At 47.1% G+C, this 19,998-nt stretch overlaps 3 protein-coding genes across 5 annotated transcripts in view; 1 reads left to right on the forward strand and 2 right to left on the reverse strand.

Annotated features, from left to right (window-relative positions):
• Positions 1-3,745, forward strand: part of rftn1a (raftlin, lipid raft linker 1a) — a 32,332-nt gene extending 28,587 nt beyond the window's left edge. For both annotated transcript variants that reach the window (XM_048993683.1, XM_048993684.1), the window contains 3 exons: positions 160-263; positions 1,694-1,769; positions 2,189-3,745. In XM_048993683.1, coding sequence (XP_048849640.1) covers positions 160-263; positions 1,694-1,769; positions 2,189-2,710 — 702 coding nt within the window. In that variant the 3' untranslated portion in view covers positions 2,711-3,745. The remainder of the gene's footprint in view (positions 1-159; positions 264-1,693; positions 1,770-2,188) is intronic.
• Positions 3,746-6,611: 2,866 nt separating this feature from the next.
• On the reverse strand, positions 6,612-12,113 carry oxnad1 (oxidoreductase NAD-binding domain containing 1). Its single transcript, XM_048993685.1, has 8 exons — positions 11,997-12,113; positions 11,437-11,552; positions 11,273-11,333; positions 10,682-10,788; positions 10,090-10,231; positions 7,987-8,229; positions 7,420-7,528; positions 6,612-7,228 (listed from the first exon to the last, which is right to left on the reverse strand). The coding sequence occupies exons 2-8, from the start codon at positions 11,523-11,525 to the stop codon at positions 7,071-7,073; spliced, it is 909 nt and encodes a 302-aa protein (XP_048849642.1). The 5' UTR covers positions 11,526-11,552; positions 11,997-12,113; the 3' UTR covers positions 6,612-7,070.
• A 239-nt stretch (positions 12,114-12,352) lies between these two features.
• Positions 12,353-18,801, reverse strand: LOC125719542 (polypeptide N-acetylgalactosaminyltransferase 15-like). Of its 2 annotated transcripts, XM_048994414.1 has the most exons (10): positions 18,001-18,801; positions 17,618-17,784; positions 17,240-17,444; positions 16,606-16,767; positions 15,721-15,835; positions 15,427-15,621; positions 14,867-14,998; positions 14,448-14,549; positions 13,974-14,117; positions 12,353-13,875 (listed from the first exon to the last, which is right to left on the reverse strand). In XM_048994414.1, exons 1-10 carry the CDS (start codon positions 18,492-18,494, stop codon positions 13,684-13,686), a joined length of 1,908 nt encoding a protein of 635 aa, XP_048850371.1. In that variant the 5' UTR covers positions 18,495-18,801; the 3' UTR covers positions 12,353-13,683. The 2 variants fall into 2 exon arrangements, with proteins under 2 accessions (XP_048850371.1, XP_048850372.1); XM_048994415.1 differs by lacking the exon at positions 12,353-13,875 and having other exon boundaries at positions 13,982-14,117; positions 14,448-14,518.
• Between the last annotated feature and the right edge of the window lie 1,197 nt (positions 18,802-19,998).

Consider the following 19,998-nt stretch of genomic DNA (forward strand, 5'->3'; position numbering starts at 1 on the left):
ATGTGGATGTAATAGATTTCAACAGTGTGTGTGTGTGTGTGTGTGCGTGTATGTATGTGTATATGTGTGTGTTTGTGTGTGTGTGTGTGTGCGTGTATGTATGTGTATATGTGTGTGTTTGTGTGCGTGTGTGTGTGTGTGTGTGTGCACTCTCCACAGAACACAGAGGTGAAGACTGACTATATACCCTTGCTGCAGTCTCTGGCCCTCTACGGATGGAGGCTCACGTGCGTCCTGCCCACACCTATCGTCAAACCCAACAGGTATCAAACCCAATGCAGGCATCTCTGTCTGTGATCAGAAGGTGGTTGGTTCAAATCCCGCAGTCAGTAGAAACATGCCACCATTAGGCCCTTGAGTTAGTCCCTTAAGTTAAAATTGGCTGAACCTCCTTTCTCAATTATATGTCGCTCTGAATAAAAGTATTTGTCAATAAGTAAGATGCTTTCCTCACGCGGACGCCAAGTAAAATGTACCACCCCTACGAATCCCCAAGATGGACCCTTCCTATGCTCCAAGTCTGTCTCATCTCATCACTGGCAGGGCGTCGGAGCGCCCTGCTTAATTACATCTGCCCGCTGGAGAATTGTACTTTTCCTACGGGGCTCCAACTGCAGAGCGTAGGGAATGCCGCGCGATTAATCAGACTGCACCATGAGACACGACGGGGGGGTGCTCTGCCTTTTTGGATCGGTCCAACTGCAGAACTGCAGGGTCCGCCTGAAAGGGGTGGGGGGGGGGGGGGGTTGTTTATCACGAAGCAGAGATGCAGCGCCCTCTGTGGACCAGGATGACTCTGCTTTGCTTGATTTTAATCATCAATTTTATGCATTGTGTCTCAGCGCCCATAGAGGAGGAGGACACCAGTTGACCTATTTAGGTGTTTAGCAGGTCAGCGTGGTATGGAAAGCTATTCCACGGTGGATGAATGAGCGCGACTCGAAGTGGAGGAGTGGTGCGTATGTGAGAGGATGGGACTCTCAACGGCTGAGCCCCGTAAAGTAGGTGAATCCTACGGCAGATCCTTTTTGGGCCCTCGGATCACCGTAAATGCCAAGTCTCGGTGTGACGGAGCCTTAGACTGCTGCCTTCATGCCTGGCTGGGAGAGACAGCTCAGTTTGTTGGTTCGTGCTGGAGCCGGCAGCTACGAGATGAGATGCCCGTGAATCTATATTCAAAGAGGGTTGTGTCTGAGCAGGGACCCTTAAGCCTCAAAGACTCTTCCCTGAGATACGACTTCCAAACAGTCATTGAACTTGTAGTCATGAAATCTAGTTAGAGCCATTGGTTGGAGTCGGTCTGGCCGTTGGAAACGGTAGGTGCACCCCCACCACTCAGGTCGAGCTCCACATTAACAGGATTATCGATCGTGGAGAGATGCTTCCACATGAGAGAGAACGGTCTGCTGATTTCCAAGGGATGCATACATTTTTGCCGTTTTGTGATAACTCCTTGTGATCAACATCCTATTACAGTCTTATGAGCAGTACTGATTGAATCCCATGTTGTGTCCTAAGCAAACTTCACCGTGCCGGTTAAGATAGCACACTAGGTGGCCACCTATATTGCCTTATGGGTTGACCAGCACTGCTTGTAAATTAATGTTGGCTGGGTGAGCACATTTAACCTGACAAAGCAAGACTGGCTGGTTGGCAAGTTACGGTGCTTGGTAATCCTTCTCTCTTTTTTTAGGGATGGCAGCCTGGCCACCAAGCAGATCCTCTTCCTCCAGAGGCCCATCCTGGTCCACAAGAAGAAGGACTCCAAGGTGAGCGGTTCAGCCATTTCTCTGTGTCTCTGGATGCCTTTGCTCTAGGCCAGCGAGTCCTCACGAGTCTCTCCAGTTGTACTTTTTAAAATAACGTTATGTTCATTCTCCTGGAATATAATGAAAAAAAAAGTTGATGCCGATGGATATGAGGAGTCCCGCGGGGTCCGTTATCAGGTCTCTTACTGATGTCACTGGGGTAGTTTGGTAGTCAAAGCCTAGTAGCACATTTTGGAGGACTTCATGAAGGTCCCGGGAATTGTGGGAGTATGCTCCTACTGAAGTGCTGCAATAACGAGGTTTTCAAAGGGAAATCCTCCATTATTTACTCGGAACATCGCAGAGAATGGGGTGCAAAGATGGAATATGTAGCAGTCTGACAAGTGTGTGAACATCAAACATGATTCGCGTCTTTTCAGAAGCTGAGTCTCAGAGCGCGGAGCAAGTCGGGCAAGAAGTCGGCGAAAGACGCACCGAAGAACAAAAGCGAGAGGGAGGGCTGCTCCCCAGCGACAGAGAAAGAGATGGAGGAGCAGGAGACGACTGAGAAGGTGGAGAGCACGGAAAGCGGAGAAGATGGAGAGAGAGTTAAGAGGAAAAACGACGAAAACAGGCAGAACGAGAGAGCGGCCACAGGTAAACACACCAAAGAGGAGGAGAGGAAAGGTGGGCCAGAAGCAGAAACGGGTGACGAAAGTGCGGCGGAGGTGGAGACCCAGGAAGGGAAAGAGGCAAAGCCAGACATAGAAATGAAAGAAGCAGCCCTTCAGGAACCAACCAATCAAGAACCAGAAGGTGGAGTCACAAGTGAGGGTCATCATAAGGAAGGGCCAGTGAATGATGAGGCTGGAGGTGGGGCTTGTGAGGACAGTGCCGCATCACAGCCGAGCCGAGAGGCTATAGATCCAGGCTGCTCTGCAAGCCCAGAAATCTCAGCATAACTAAGAATCTCCAGCTAGAAGCTGCCCACAGAGGTGTCCGAGGAGAACTTGGCAAGACATGCAAAACCCAGCCGAGGGAAACTGTGTAGTTAATACTGCTGATACGTTGTGCGAAAGTGCTTTTCTTTACGGAGATTGTGCGGTTGTCATTGCCCTCTAGGGCAGCTCCTTAGACCCATGACCAGGTCAGTCCCAGGAACCTAAAGAAGTCTATAAAGATCTAGATCTCACAGCCTTGTCTTTCACCATTGTGTGAAACATGACAAGGTATGAGGACCATGGTGATCCATGTGGACCATGGTGATCAGACAGGGAAGTTCTTAGAGGAGCCTGTCTGGATGTCCATGCTGCGACCCCCCCCCCCCAAACTGTGCCATCCTGGGGGTGGATTCATATGCCAAAGGATTGTGCAAATGCACTAAACCATGAAAACAATTCAGTCAAGTCAACTCAAGGGACTGCACAGGCCAGCCCATTCCACAGTACAGCCACTTGTCTGAGGTGATGTTTTCAACTGAGTATCTCTGCCAGACAGCTTCACGGACTCCAAAGACATACTGTATGTGTAACAGATATGTGGTGTAAATGCGCTAAGAACGCTGCAGGGATGCAGGATTGCTGCGCTGCTGACATTCTGCCGCATTCCCTGGCGCTTACGAGCACGTGGACTCGGAACTGTACAGAGGGAAACCTCAGCAGCTAGCGGTCCCCGGTGGACATCTGTCGCTGTTCACACTGTTTCGGTATTTGCTGTCGTAGCGGTAGAAGCAGGTCACATGGTTTCTGGTCACATGGGCATACAGTGAGTCGTGTGTGTGTGCAGCCTGCGGTATTTAAGCATATTAACCAAGAAACGTATTAAGAGTACCTAAAATGTCTTGTTTATAAAAAAAAAAAAGTAAGTTTTGTGACAGGTCTTGTAATGGGGTCTGTATGTTGTAAGTAATGTGAAAGAAAGATTAATAGTTACTCTGTAGTGGTGGCAGGCAACCAAGGGATAAAATGAGGGTTCAAATGACAGTCCTTCAAGAAGGAGATTTGCTTGTGATTCCCATTTGCTGCGCAGAGTTTCTTTAATTGATGGGAGCAAGTATTGTGCATCCAGTTATAGCAGCTGGTCTGCATGGTATCACGTGGAAGCTGAGTGATGCGTTAGCATAGCATAGGCTGCAAACATCTGTTAGCATAAAGAGAAGCTTCTGCATGAACATGCACATACATACATGTATATGCATATACATATTAGCATACCTATTAGCATACATATAAAGATATACATATACAGGCATATGCATTAGCGTGCACATAGCATGCACATGCGTATTAGCATTTGCATTAGCATATCTGTTAGCACCCACGCACACATAGGCTTTTGCATCAGCATGCAGACACGCACTGGCACGTGGAGCCGTGTGCTGCTTGCGAGGGCAGCCACTGTGACGCTCTGGCCGCAGTGGCCCTACACCAGATCGCAGTGCGGGCGGACTGAGCCCAACTGCATAGCAGGCCAAAACCTTCCCGGGCGACCATGGGGGTGACCGTCGCCTCAGCAATGCATCACTGCCTTCTCTCCAAAGCCCTGCACTACCCCAGAGAGTACGGAAATCCCGTGGACAGCAGGTGGCCCAAGGGCTTGCTGTTTGAACCGGTTTATGGATTTTCCACTGGGAGCCACAGATGGGAGTGATTTCTGCGTTCGCTGGGCTGCGCTGACTGTGCCGAGGGGAAATCGTTTCCCACCATCTCCTCTGCTGCATCTCAGGAGAGGCACTGGCATGGGGGGGGGGGGGATTTCATGTTCCAGGAACACTTTGGCTCTGATAAGGCCCTCATTGTCCCTCGTTAATTATTCGCGATGCCTTGCCAATTCCACTGCCACACTGATAATGGGCAAAGTTTACGAGTTGAAAATCACGGGTAATTAGACCAAGATCGGGTTACGTTACCACAGCGATTGGTTATTATGACTGATGAAACTACTGCGTACTGGAGTGTCCTTAACATAAAAACATGAAGCGTGAAAATCCCTCGTCCTTCGCTGAAGGTTTGGCTGAGAGCCGTAAACTTGTTTCATCGATATGTGTCCTATGGCCTGTAATACGAAGCAGGGTTACTGGCTTATTACGGAAACTCGTCGGATTTAAGGTACTTAAGGTTCACTTACTTGTTCATTTACAAACTTAAATCCGGCAAGTTACCCCAATAAGCCAGTAACCCCGCTTTGTAGTACAGGCTGGTCATTTTAGTAGATGACGCTATTCGCTCGGTTCCGTATGTCTCTCTGTTTCACATGGCAACCTTTAAACATGCACGTTTTCTGCATGATGGATGATTTTCCAAGCATAGGCAGCCGTTGATGTTTCATGACACAGGAACAGGAAAGTAAGTGTCGGCAAAAAATGGGAGTGTGTATTTTCCGAATGTTTGTGGTCTTTGTGGTGACGTTTACCTCCAGAACCTTAACGACTGCGTCAGCAGGGCCGCTGCCTCGGTGAGTGTAGCCACACCACGATCGCCCTGCCTTCACACTCTGCCACGTGGGCTTTTACCGCCCCTTGTGTCTTGTGCGCCGGATCCGCCCTCCGATGAGTACGGAGCAGCACGTTACAAATCGAAATGACATTTCAAACACGAGCGGATTTGTTTTACTGAATCCTAATGCTGCTTTCGGCGGCCGGCGCACAATAAGCGCTCGCAGGATGTGACATCGCATAATTCATTTGCTTAGCAGACGGCGCCCGAGCAGTTTTCATGAATTTGTTTAACATTTTTACCAGTTTACACAGCTAGATATTTGCTTAGACAGTTTGCGTAAAACACATCGCTCATGAGGTATGTCTGTAGCTTTTCGTTCTGATACATTACAGAAATAAGGAAGTGCAAGTCAGCAGTGCAGAGGTTAGGGTACCTTAAACTGCCCTCACTTTCTGAGAAAGTACTGCAATAAAAGGCATGGAAAAGAGGACCAAAGTCTGCCTCTGCAGAGGGCTGCGAGTCCTTGTATGTTCACTGTGCAAATGGAATGTAAACAGCTCTCCAAGTGGCCTGCCACCATGTCTCCAGACCTCGCCACAGCATCGACGCACTGGTGTCTGTTTGAAACACCGCCACCTGGTGGCCACACTAAGCTCACAACTTACATAAATATCAAAACATGGAATCAAACACTGATTTGTTACAAACACACACACACATTATATATATACATATATACATATATACATATATATATATATATATATATATATATATATACATATACGCACGATCTGATGACTCCATCTTAATCAGATTAATCAGCTTAAATATCTGAACACTCTGCCCTCTGTTCTAAAAAAACCCATAAAACAAAAGATGAGAATTAAAATGAAATATTACCTTTTTAAATATCTAGAACATTCTCTGACCCTTATTCAATGTAAAGAAAGATATTATTATAAAATGATGATATGATGCAGGACCAAAAAGCCGTGTGTCTGAGTGCTGATATTAAAGTCTCCCTCTGCCTATAGGAGGGTGGATGGCTGTACTGCTGACAGGAAGCTGAGCACCTGTGAGTGCCACCTGTCTTGCGTGTTTTTCACCAGTCACTTGTTCCTTCGCTTCAGAAAGATGCGACACGGAGATTAACTGCGTTAACTGGATAAAGGTAACACGCAAACAACTTCCACCGAACGGAAAACAGTATACATCACAGCAGGAGGGCACTGGAAAGGACATTTATTTGCCCCATCTGCCATCATCACCTTCGCAAACTGCACTTTTGAGTCCTCAAGTTGTCACATTTTTAAATGTTTTTCTAAAATAATCCCAAACGTCAGTAAGCAACATCTTTCAAACTTCCCGGTAATATTAACTCAGTCATCAAATCACCAGGCATCTACCAACAAAGCAACACTAGTCACTGAAATACATTTTTTTTAATAAAATGGTACAGATAAGCATTCAAATAATAAACTGAATATAATATTCATTTATATTAAGTCTGTTCACTCAAATGTGATGCAAACAGCAGTTTTATACGAGGTAATTTCCTGTCTAACGGCCCAAAAACTCATTTTCAAAGAACGAATTACATACTTTACATGGAAATAGTGCTGCAAGAAGAATTTAATTAAAAAAAAAAATTCTGGCACTTGTCCCTTCAAGCTGTGCGTTTTCCGTAACGGCTGGTGGGGAGACGTCCCTCCGCACTCCCGCAGATACACGGGCGAATACACGGGCAGATACACGGGCAGATACACGGGCAGACCCACTGGTGGCACCAGCATGGTCGGTTCAAACACAAGGCACCTGACGCAGTGCCATGTGGTGCCCCTGGGGACGATGGGGGCGGAGCCTCCTGGCAGGCTGGGCGGAGCTACCACCACTTCTCATACAGGATCCTGTCCTGGGGCAGCCCGAGGTGCAGCAGCCGGTCTGAGATACTGTTGATCATAGGGGGCGGCCCACAGAGGTAGCACTGGGGCTCCTTTCTCTCCAGGTGGTCCTTGAGAACCTGCTCCGTTATCCTACCCTCTGAGGAAGCACACACACAGCAGCTACGTTTATCCAAAGCAACCTACATTTTGAGAAAGACGCTGGAGCAATTGGGGGTCTACGGGCCCCCACTCAAGGGGCCAACAGTGACTCCACTCTGCCAGCCCTGGGATTTGGACGGGCAACCTTTCCGACCACGTGCTTCTCACGGCCTCCGAGTGCCGACTGACCTCTTACATGCTGCCCGAGGTGCGGCTCCACGGTGTCACTCTGCCTTGTCACGAAGAAGTCACAGGATATCGTTCCCGGAAACTCCTGACACAGGTCCAGGATGGTGTTCTGAGGGAGGACAGGTGTCATTCCCCAAGGGACAAGGGCTTTCCACATGTCAACTCTCATTTGCATAAGTTCAACAGATACTTAAAGGAAGCAGGAGGGGGTACATCGCTTGAGGACATGAACTCTTAACCAGGATGATGCTGGTTCATGTCCCCAGAGGGGCCTTGATATGCTAAAATACCCATTAATATTTAATAGTTTAAAAACTACTTAAATACGTAGCTCATGGGAGTTTTACTTACACAAAAATGTTCTGAGGGCAGAACGAAAAACGATTGGTTCAGAGAGATAACCAATCAGATTGTAGAGGAGGTGGGTCCAAGTAACTGGAGGAGGAGGGACCAACCAATCAGATGTCTTGGTAAAACTCCCACAAGCAAATACATCTACTGAGCAAATGCATGACGGAGTGACAGGATGTGAAGCAGTAAGTGCAGAAGAGGGCCAGAAGCACTGACCTTGAAGAGCAGCTCACGCGAGCTGCGGGCGCTATAGCAGAGTCGAATGCTGCCCGGCCGGTAGGGGGCGCCATTGGCACTGGGTCCACGGAGCAGGTCGGCCGCATGCAGCAGGATGGAGAGCAGTGGGTTGATCCCCACCCCACCGGCCAATAAGAGCAGGTCCACAGGCCGGTCCCAGGGCTGTGGGTCGAAGAAGAAGTCCCCGCCCACCCTGAGGGCCACCTCCGAATCCACACGGCACTGGAACAGCACAGCATGGAAACATCAGTCACTCGCTCCATCTTCCAGTTGCGTTCGCGTTTCACAGTTTGCATTTCTCCCTTCAGCCATGCATGCACACTGCACAGATCCGGAAAAACATACAGGAAAATGAGGAAAAAGTCAATAGACAAAATAAACGATAAAAAATGCAAGATGACAAAATACAAGCATCAGATACTCCGCAAAATGCAATAAAAGTGAAAAAACAACAAACAGCACTGGAGACATTAACGGACCAAAACAAACCTAATTCCCATTCGGAAGAACTTAATATCAAATATGCCGACCGTGAGCTATGCGCCGGGCTAACAGCCCCTCAGTAATATGCCCCCCGGTGGTGCTGAGTGGGAGTGCGAAGCAGTCCTGCCTGGCGCGGCCATGTGCCGTCCCGCGGAGACAGATTCTCATAAATATTCATGAGGTTTCTTTTTCTTCTTCCAACGGGCGCCAACGGACACGGTGCCCATATGGGTGGGGGGCGGAGAGGCAGCCCCCAGCACAAGGTTTCCGCTTCGCACGAGGCACAGCCCACGACATCATTCTGTCACTTTCCACTCGGTCCAACAAGACAGCACCGCAATAAACACCCCGACCACCTTCCAGTCGCCAAGCTTCCGCCCATAAACTACACCCAGCTTCTGCAAACAATATTCGTTTTGTCATCCATCCAACTACACGAAAAGAGGCAATTACACATTTTCGGTCTGTGGAAGACTGTGAACAACCCCTAAAAATTATATACATTATATACATACTAAAAAAAACATTTAAATGATATAGTGTTATAATTAACTTCCTGTTTGGCACACAGAGGTCATTCTAACGATAGCAAATGATACACGGAAACTTAATTAGCCAAACTGCCATCTAATGAGAAAAGCCATGTTTCACACGCCAGACGAATATCAGATCGACTCCTTCCCGACGTCTCAGGAAATAATTTTCCAGCTCTTTAATTAATACTCGGCAGACGACGGGGGGAAACAGTTGGCGTTTTGGCGATCCATCTCCCGCGCAGACCGGAGACCTCATTAGCCCAGTCGGCAGCACTTCTGGCAAATGAAGAAACGTGTCCTAACGGCCGCAGCGGCGGACTGAGAATGCGGCTCCCGCCGATCGCGCCCCACAGTCGGCGGGAGAACGCCATGCCATTCATGGTGATGTTTTCAGAGACGCGGATTCCACACGTGCTCAGAGCGTCGCCGAGCTGACAGAAGTTTGCTCAGCTGCCTTGCCCAGCTATCTGACCGTTTAACCCTTTCATGGATGCTCAATTTGAGCGTTTCTGGATGAGTGCCTTGCTCAAGGTGCTACAGGAAGGCTAATGTGTAGCACAAGACTTTGTGCCCCAAGCAGAGGTATTGAGATGCTTCTCACTGTGATAGTTAAGACTGTCTTGGTGATTTTGCAAGGTGATTTTTTTGGTTTTATAGATAAGGAGAGGTGCACTGGGTAGACAGGTGTACAAAACCCACGGTGACATTCGAGACAGAGTCCGGCCCTGAAAACAGCCACAATTAAATGGACATCGCAAGCAGAAGTGAACCACACATCACACATTCATACGTAACTGAACCATATTCAGAGCTTGTCAGGCGGGAACTTGAGAGACTGAAATTGAAATTGAAACATGCTAACGTTTCTCTTTAATCTTCCAAAAGAACCCATTCAGCACAGTCAGTCAAGTGCATTTCGAGACTAATGGCATGAACTGAAAAAGCAGAGACAAAACATTCTGGAATGTAGATATAGGTCAATGTGACTTTAGAACAAGACATCTGGACACTCGGACCGCTTTGGCTGTGAATGGTCCCCCGATGCTGTGGAGGGTGCCCTCACCTCTCTGTGAATCCAGTGCGCAGGAGGATGCTGGCTGTACTTGACAGCAAGCTCAATCACTCCCTCCCTTCGTAGGAGGCCAGGGCTGGAACAGATGGAGAAACCCCCAACAGTGGACAGGTCTGGGATGAAGAAGTCCACCCTGAATGGGCACAGGAAATTACTCAGGCTAGGAAAAGAGGTCAGTGTTACAATGGTGGGTCAGGTGCCAGACAGAGTCCAACATCACCTGGTATTAACATATTAAATCAATGTATCAATCGATGTATTGATTCAATATAGAGAAAATCTATACTATGGTGATATGGAGCGGGTTGGAGAACATCTTTTGTGGATGGAGTGACCGAACATTTTAATCAGAACAGACTTTCATGTGCGATAGGATTCCTTCCCCCCGCCCCCCCCCCCCACCCATTCTTAACGAGCCAAAGTCCAACAGCACACTCTTGTGGCCACCACAAGAATACGATGTTATTTGAAGCACCAAGTTCCTAAGGCATATCATTAACTTCTAACCTGCATTGTATTAATTTTATAGGTTATTCCACAGAAAGACCTGATGCCTTCCAGCCCCCCAGCTTATCCTGCTCACCACTGTCCAGCTTTAAAGGTGAATTTGGGATCGGAGACCGTCAGACTGAGGCGTCTCACCGTATCCGACTCCTCTGTGATCCCACACACCTTTGCTGGGAAGAGAGCCTGTGGTTTCAAACACATTTTATAGATGAACCAAATCCCACTTCGTCGTGAGCATCATTTACCGCTTAATAACTGTTTATATCACGTGGGTTTAACTGAGGAAAACAAAGATGAACGGGAGGGCGGTTTAATTCCATTTTATAAGAATACAGAACCTGCTCACGAGCTTTCTCTGGTCTTAAGGTCACACAGCACTGCGCTAGATATTATAATCAGTCATAATAACGGGAATTTAACTTTACAGCAACCATCCATTTAAATGGGCAGTTCAATTTTAGTTGTAATAACATCATAGTAGGTCTAATATAAATCATAATTCCATTATTAAGAATCAAGCACGCAACTTTGGACTGAACATGGGTGGGGAGGTGAGGTACTTATCCACTGATCATGACAATATGATTATTGGGGGGGGGGTGCATTGGCCTGTCCTGTTTTTTGTTGGAGGGGGGGGGGGGTTACGTCCATGTGATAATACACTTACCGTTTGCCTGTGGTTGGCGGCCGTCCGCTCCAGATGGTCTTTCTGCCTTGTGGACATCTTTCTAAAACGGTAAGACAAATTACCAGCCGAACTATTAACCCGAGGTCAGTACGGAGCACGTGACTGACCCCTAGGCGGGTAAGCTTGCAGGTGGGGGGGCTCACCTTGCGGCCGCGCATGGACGTAGCAGTCCGCACACCCCCGAAGGGCTGAAGATAACGGCCGCCGGTCCCAGGAAGCAGCGCACGCTCATCGCGGCGCCTGACGTGGGTGACAGTCACTGCAAAAGCACGGAACGAAGGACAGACATGTCACTGAACAAATAATACTACGCATACCAACGCGGACACATGCACGCACTGTGGGTGTGTTCACATTTAGGCGTCATTATTTCTGAGAGCAAATGTTTAAGCTCAATTGTTTTAAAGTGACAAGATAAAAAGATAAATATCATAACAGCATTAGTGAAAATGGCTCGGACCATGATATGCAAAGTAATACCGCGTTATAGATCTTCGATCTTCATATGTAAGTTACAGAATAACTGGATATTTTCATTCCTATAACAAATGTCTATCGCAATAAGCCGGTTATGTTAATACAATTACCCCATTCCATGCTTCTTAAAATTGTATGTTTTTCGATACACATACACGACATTTCGAATACAGTTTTTATAACCATAAATTTCACCAAATAATATTATTTCACCAAATAATACTACCTGAGGATGATGAAACTTCATACAATCGTCATTCCAGAAATTCAATGACCTTTGTCACGCGGTAAGCTGTCATCGCTTAACACCGGAAGTACTTACCCATCGGTGCACCCGGAATGCCTTCCTCCCCATATATTTTCGATGCATTTCCAGTTCCATTTCTTTTCCATTTCTTTTGAAAAGCATAGAGAACAATATCTAACTGTATGTATGTATATATTACCTCGTAGTCGTTACGCTTATCGCATTATTATAAGCACCTGTGGATATCATAAGAATAACACATATATAATACTAATGCTATTTAATTTTCGGTATTTAATGAAAATTCTAAGACAAAAAAGCATACAAATCACACGTATTTTCAAACTGCTTTTATTAAAACATTTTATATTTCTAGATATCTTACAACGATAATAAAAGAACTAATTGATTTTATGGACATTTAATACACCAAGTAAAAGTAGTTAGCCCTTTTCTGTTTCTTATTACTTTTAATTAAAATAATTAATGACTGATTCGCCTCAGTTGGCTACCTTAGGTCACAGCACAGTGGGTAAAATGGCAGGTACCACTTTTCCATTTTCTTAGAACAATAGTGAAGCCAAATACAAGGCAGCCTAGGCTGTTTTTTTTTTATAAAAATGCATATTCTACAGAGTCAGTCAATTTGAAAACTGTAAGAGTGGTTTTCCGTATTAAACGTGCAATAATCGACTTCTAACACATACCTACTGCACTTTCCAGGGACCACTGCATCCCTTTTTAGTGTGGGTAATGCCATCTCGTCCAGTAATGAATCACTTGTACAGACACTATGCCCAGAAATGTAAGGGACACCTGTAGAAAACAGCACATCTGGCATTGTTCTGCAGCAGCACCGGATGTTTACAGCACATGATGCACCGGTCGTCCAATGGGAGCTCCTCGCTCATGCAAGGCACAATGTCCCCACTGAGTATAAAAAACATGCCGGTGTGATTAGATGCTTGCCACGAGCTGCATCAGAGGGACGCTCAGCCTGCCTTCAAGCCATCTGGACAGGCAAAAATGGGGGGGGGGGGGGGGGGGGGTTACATCAAACTGAGAGCCACACAGAACTGGGAAAAAGGGACATTTTCATTTTCTGACCAGCTCTAATGAATTACTCCAAACTGTCATTCTGCCACAAATGCCATCACATGAGGCTCATTATGCAACACTGCATCAGCTCAGTTTTTACACACTGCATCAGCTTGGTTATTACAAACTGAATCAGCTCAATTATTACACACTGCATCAGCTCAGTTTTTACACACTGCATCAGCTTGGTTATTACAAACTGAATCAGCTCAATTATTACACACTGCATCAGCTCGATTATTACACACTGCATCAGCTTGGTTATTACACACTGCATCAGCTCAGTTTTTACACACTGCATCAGCTTGGTTTTTACACATTGAATCAGCTCAATTATTACACACTGCATCAACTCGATTATTACACACTGCATCAGTTCGGTTATTACACACTGAATCAGCTCGGTTATTACAACACTGCATCAGCTCGGTTATTACTCACTGCATTAGCTCGGTTATTATAACACTACATCAGCTCAGTTATTACAACACTGCATTCGCTCGGTTATTTCACACTGAAACCGGTCTAGTAACGAGACGTTTGTTGACTCGATGGCCTCGTTTCCCATTCAGGATCCTCTCAGGTCAGCCAGCTGTTCGAAGTGCCACTGCTGCCGGGGGTGGGAGCGACAGGGCCGGAGGAGGAGCGCCCCCCAGATTCCTGCGACTTGGGCCTGTTCAGCCGGCTTTGCCTTGGGATCTTCCCCCGCCTTTACGGCCTCCATGCACTTCTCTGTCAGCAAGTGGATGATCTGCCTGCTCTGAGATCGGAATAAACCCGATTAAACGGGGGGGGAGTTCTCAGCAACCCCTGGGTGGGGCATGGATGCCAGCTGACTCTCCTGTTTGGCGTTTTCACCTTTGTGAAGCTCCACTGCAGCCTGGCGTCTGTGTCGCCTCTCGGGGGGCATTTGGAGAGCACAACCTGCTCCCCTAGGACGTCAAAACACAGCTGCCCCGTTGACCCCCAGCGAAGCTCTCTCCGAGAGTTCAACTCACAGTGCTGTGGGAGGAGTCATAGGTATATGTGACCATCATGTGACCAACATGTGACCATCATGTGACCAACATGTGACCATCATGTGATCAAGATGTGACTATCATGTGACATTACTGGTTCATCAACCATAGCTCTAACAGAGCTTCACTACAGACTCGTCAGCACTGCAGCTCCTCATTAGCACCAGCAAAATGCCACCAAAGTACATAAAAGTTACCATAAGTGAAACAAGGACACAGCTATACCGTATCTCATACCCATAATTCAGACTTATTTTACATTATGTAACACAATTCGCTGTTGACTGTGAGCTGAAAAAAAGTCACACGTTACCTGGTTTCCATTACCGCTGCACGGTGAAATATTCACAGCCCTGCCCCACGGCCCCCACCCTTTCTTGTAATCTGCACAATAGCCAGTGCCAACATTGTATAGCTTCAAGCATACAGGTGTTACAAAATATATTAAAACCAGACAGACAGACATTTGTACAACGATATCACAGCATCACACAGGTAGCATTATGCTTAGACATACTAATATTAACATTATATAAAGCGAAGCGTTGCGATCGACCACTGTCAATGTCAGCATGACTTTTTATTCATTATTTCAGGCGGAATATTCAATAATATCGCTAAAGAGCTTTATTGGTGCATTTCCTTACTTGCCACATGCTTCCTGAATATGTTATTTATAAACAATGTGTATTTCATTTGTCTCTGAGAATATCAGATATAAGCGAATCTTACCTCTCCTGAGAGCCCGGTCCGGTCCTGTGGGACGTAGCGCTCAGGATGGACGTTGGACAGATACCACTGGAAGTTCTTGCAGCCTAAACTGCCTCTCAGCTTCACCCTCTCAGTGCAGTTCAAGCTCTCGGACTGCCGACACAGCATTGGACTGACAGTCACACACTCCCTGGCATGCACACCCACACACGACCGAGAGCCATGTCACTGCAGCCAGGAGCTGAATGTCAAGTGGGAGGAGCAATGTCAAGTGGGAGGGGCAATGTCAAGTGGGAGGAGCAATGTCACATGGGAGGAGCAAAGTCAAGTGGGAGGAGTTTATAATACAGGTCCTGTTATCATCCGATACCCTAACCCTTGTTATAAACCCCTCCTACCCCTCCCACTTGACATTGCCCCTCCCACTCGACACTCGGCTCCCAGCTGCAGCAATATATACTTGCTGACACCCCACACAATCCTGTGTCATACCCATCTACCACCCTTGCACCTCAATAACACACTCAAACGCGTACACCTCCCACAGGGCTTCCTATGAGTCTCGGCACGGAGACACACACCCGCCAGATAAAGTAGGCCATCATATTCCTCTCGTAGAAGATCTTCCTGTATTCGTCCAGCCAGGTTTCCGCTACACGGATCTTGTTCCTCTCCACGATATCATCGTCAGGGAGGGTGTAGGGCAGATGCGTGTGATGCAGATGTCCCACACGAGAACAGGGGGCCACCTCAATGGACCCTCCACACAGCCACACCTGAGGCGCAGGATTCCCAATGATATGGTGACATGTACAATGGCACCCTTTTAGCATGAAGGACATGACAGATCACAAGGAGGGGACATTTCCTCATACCCTGATAGACAGCTCGATGTTCTCAACCCCCCAGAGCACCATGCCCGGATCGTAGGCCCCAATCCTCTGGAAAAAGTTTTTGTTGATGGCGAAAACTCCAGCGACAGCAGGACTCCTTGGGGAAGAGGTGGGGGGGGGGGGTACACGATTACCAGACAGCTCACCTGCCAAACCAGCCCGAGTCTTTTCATTCCTCTCTGCTTTCAGAGCATGGGCCAAATAAGCCCATTATTCCTGGCAAGGCCATCTTTTTTCTGCATGACGGGGGGAGGGGGGGGGGGCACCAACGGTGCAGAGAAATAAACTGAATTGGGGGCCAGTGAATGCAGCTGAACTGAGTAAAGGGCAGTTGTTAGGAGTGGTAAAGTGGAACCACTCATTAATTTACAGTTACAGGCCAGTAACGACTCAGCTGGGAGAAAGACTGATGATGTACAGACAGCGGCTGTCACTGTCTCATCGGGGGGGGGGGGGGGGGGGGGTATTTTCCTTTGTTCTGTAATAATCGGGTGAGTCTGAGCTTTTTAAACAGCTTCTGCAATCTACCATTAAAGAAGATGAAAAAGTCCGAATTCTGACTTAACAGGAGGTCCGTCTGTGATTTTTCAGCCCAATTAGCATATTTTGCATTTGCTAGCGATGGCAGACGGGGAAGTTTGAAAAGCCGGTTTGGGTTTTATTGCTGGGAGCTTCAGTTGCCACATGCTTCAAACCAATGAAAACAGGAATTCATATACCAGTAAACCAATAAGCTTTCGGCAAGCTTTCTGACCAATCAATGGCTGAGAATGCAAGCTAATCCCACCCACCATGGGTCGCTCATTTCTTCTGAATATGTCACCCCAGCTGAAACGCCTGTGTGTTTTAGACACCATTCGCTCTCACTGTATGGGCTGGATGGGGAGCTCCTGGTCCTCCTGTCCTGCCAGTGTTTCCCAGTGGAAGTCCAGGTTCCAGTCGAAGACTCCCCTCATGAGGCCTGCTGTCGCATTGTACTGGAAGGTGTTCCACTCAATACGGTCCATTAGCGGGGATACTATGCGACTCCTGGGGAAGGGATGGATTGGTGCAATGGTTCAGTCCGAGAGCAAGGAAAGGCCTCGAGTCAGCTCTGAATGTTACGTGTGAAGCTCCATCCAAGCAGCCACCTTAGAGCCCATTGACAGTCTCACGCCCACAACTCCACCTCCAAACCATGAACCGGCAAACGGCTTAGCTTCCTGGCAAACCAAGGGGCCGATTACAGAGTCACCATTCAGTGCCCTAATGGTGACATCAGCAAAGGCAGCGGAATCAAACCCAGTTTGCACTGCCCCGACTTACTTAGACTTTATTTAAGATTTTTATTGTTAGTCTCATGTTGAATGGGTTTAAGATATTTGGAGATTAATTGGGGATTAAATCTAGACTACACGCAGGTGGCAAACTTTTTGGTTACCATAGTTACTAACATTTTTGACAAGTGAGCGTCCCGGGGGGTCTGAAGAGTCGCCCCAAATAAAACATCCCATATCCCTACCTGTTCCCAGCGATACGCTCCAACAGCGGCTCCAGCCAGCCCCGTTGGCACTCGCAGTGGGAGTCCAGGAACACGAGGACCTCACCCAGGGCACGAGCGGCGCCCAGCATGCGGCAGCCAGCCACGCCCAGCCGCCGCAAGCTCCGGATCAGACGCACCCCCTCCAGCTTGGACACGTACTCTCCTAGAGAACTCTTCAGGTGCCCTGTAATATGGGGGGGGTGAGTGGGACTAATCAAAACCTTGAAGTTACTTCGGAACCTTCCTGCGTCTGTTTCTCCTGCCTATAACTTTCTCTAAATACACCCCCGCCTGCGCTTATTGCAGAGACTCTTACTGCATTAAGAGCTTGAAACAGCGGAATGACGGCGACCGCACCGTGCTGGCTGAGATCGTCCAGCAGGATGATTTCCCGCAGGTGCTGCCTGGGCGCCGTGTCCAGGACGCTGTGCACAGTCCGTAGCAGCGTGGACCAGGCTTCGTTATGGAAGCAGATGATCACCGTGGCGGAGGGGAGGGAGGCGCTGTGCTGCCAAGTAAGGCACCTGGCCGGGACAAGGACACTTAAAATGAGAATAAACGGATGCCTGGACGGTGATCAAACTTTTAAATGCCTGCATGTTGAAAAACAATGCTAAAATGCTTTTCAGCAGAGACTGTCGTTTTCACTGCGAAATAAAATGCACTTTTAAATGTGGTTATAAGAATTTATTGGCTGTTGCTTTTGTCGTTTTCATGCAACGTATATGTCAGACACTTACGCCGGATGGCGGACCTCCGGGAGCTTTCGGCGGAGCGAAATTCTTTCACTAACTGCCTCGTTGAAGCCCTGTTTCTTAATTCCCGAGTCCTCGGCGTCTTTTTCCAGCTCGTCCAGCTTCAGGCGCACAGCTCTTCCCAGGTCGCCGTGCACAGGTGGGAGCACAGCCGTATCTTTCTTGGCGTCTGATCGCACCACCTTGTAACTCATCTTTTGCCCAGGGGGATTCCTTCTAAGACCTGACGTTGCAATTATTAGCTGATCATCTTTCAGAAATCCCAGATGTGACAGAGCACCTTCGTCTCTGGGGTCCACGATCACCTCCAAGTCGTGAGAACCGATATGTCTTTGACGATGGTGGGAACTTGCCGTCTTCCTTGACGAGTCTGTGAAAAGTGGATCGACGAACAGTACCATCACCACGACGAAGACAAGTACCAGCCAGAAACAGAGAAGCGGTGACCTACACAGTTGGTGCCTACATCGGGAAATCATGCTGAACAAACGACGTGAAACTTCATAGCAAGGAAACGACGCGCCTAAGTATAAGCATGGGACAACGCAAAACAAGTTGTTCCCTACTAAGGAATGTTTTTGTGTCGTCCTCCTAAATGTAAAATCATTTCCCTATTTTCATTCGCAACTATAATCCTAGAATTCAAGCATTTTTTGTAATCCTTTCTTTAAATTCATATCGTTTTCATAATATTTTAAATGTCCTGAGACAGTTTCCTACAGCGCACGATTAATCTTCATGTGCGGCTACTTAAAGTCTGGACGTCATATTAAATGCTTTCAGTCCCGTTTTGCTGCCAATCTTTAGCACAACCCCAAGAAGACCTTATGAAAATATTCATCGTCCAATATTCCTCCCGGTCCTAGTGCGAGAGGTAATCACTCATAACGATCAAAAACTAAGGATTGTTTTATCAAGAGTGGAATTTTAATTCGGCAATCATCCAAGGTTTTCTAATGTTTACTACCGCACTTCGGACAGAACCACCAATAAAACGGTTAATTAACAGTCGATTGCTGCTGATGGGAGTGAATAATTACTTTGACATTGAAATGACATTTGATATTGACACTGAGACCTGAGAAACTGGCCAGTGGTGAGAGGAATTCCAGTTTGGATTTCCTGATTCTTTCAGATTTTTATGTGAGGTTTTATGTGACCTAACGTGTTCTCGCGCCGGGGAGGCGGATACACACGAACGCCGTTTCTCGCAGCTGCACGGCTGCCCTGCTTGCGCTCGTTTTCCTGAGCAGCACCACACACGACTCCTTTAGTTCAAACTGATTGCTGGCGAACTTCACTTTGCTGTGTCTTCTTCTTCTTTTTCCTCTTCTTCTTCAGAAGTGATTTGTGCATTTTTGTAAAATAAACAAGTAGTTAGACCCCAGACCTCCTTGTCAGTTTGTTGTATAGGCTAGACCTACACTCCTCAAACTTTACCGAAGGCAAGCTGGTGACCTTTGATTTTTACACGAATCCTGACTCCCCCCCCCCCCCAAATCTGTCATTTAAAAAACCTGAAACGTTGAAGTTAATCCCCGCCTTTTTAATTAATGACAGCAGTGAAAGGGTGATTATTATAAGGTACTGCATAAGAACACACCTAGTCACATTCAGAAGGCTACCACAAAGATTGATGCAATATAAAAGATTCACAATTTAAGTAATCCAACAGGGCGCTTGATCGACATCGTTTTAATCATCATTTAAACAAGTTATTTCTTCCAGAACATAGTTATATTTGCTCACTAACAATAACGAGAATGATAATCTATTGTTCAAATATGATGTCCGAATCACAATGTGAAAAAATGTAAGAATATTAAAATGTAGGCGTTTGATTAGGATCGAAGCGAAAATTATATGTATTCGCTTTAGAAAGACGAGAAAATAAGTTTTGTGGTGCAGAATCTATGATGGGACATTTCAGTAAGATAAGTGGTACGGGAAAACCCAGGGAAGCATACAGACATCTGGACATAG

The sequence above is a fragment of the Brienomyrus brachyistius genome, chromosome 23, assembly GCF_023856365.1.
Source record: "Brienomyrus brachyistius isolate T26 chromosome 23, BBRACH_0.4, whole genome shotgun sequence".
Taxonomy (NCBI): domain Eukaryota; kingdom Metazoa; phylum Chordata; class Actinopteri; order Osteoglossiformes; family Mormyridae; genus Brienomyrus; species Brienomyrus brachyistius.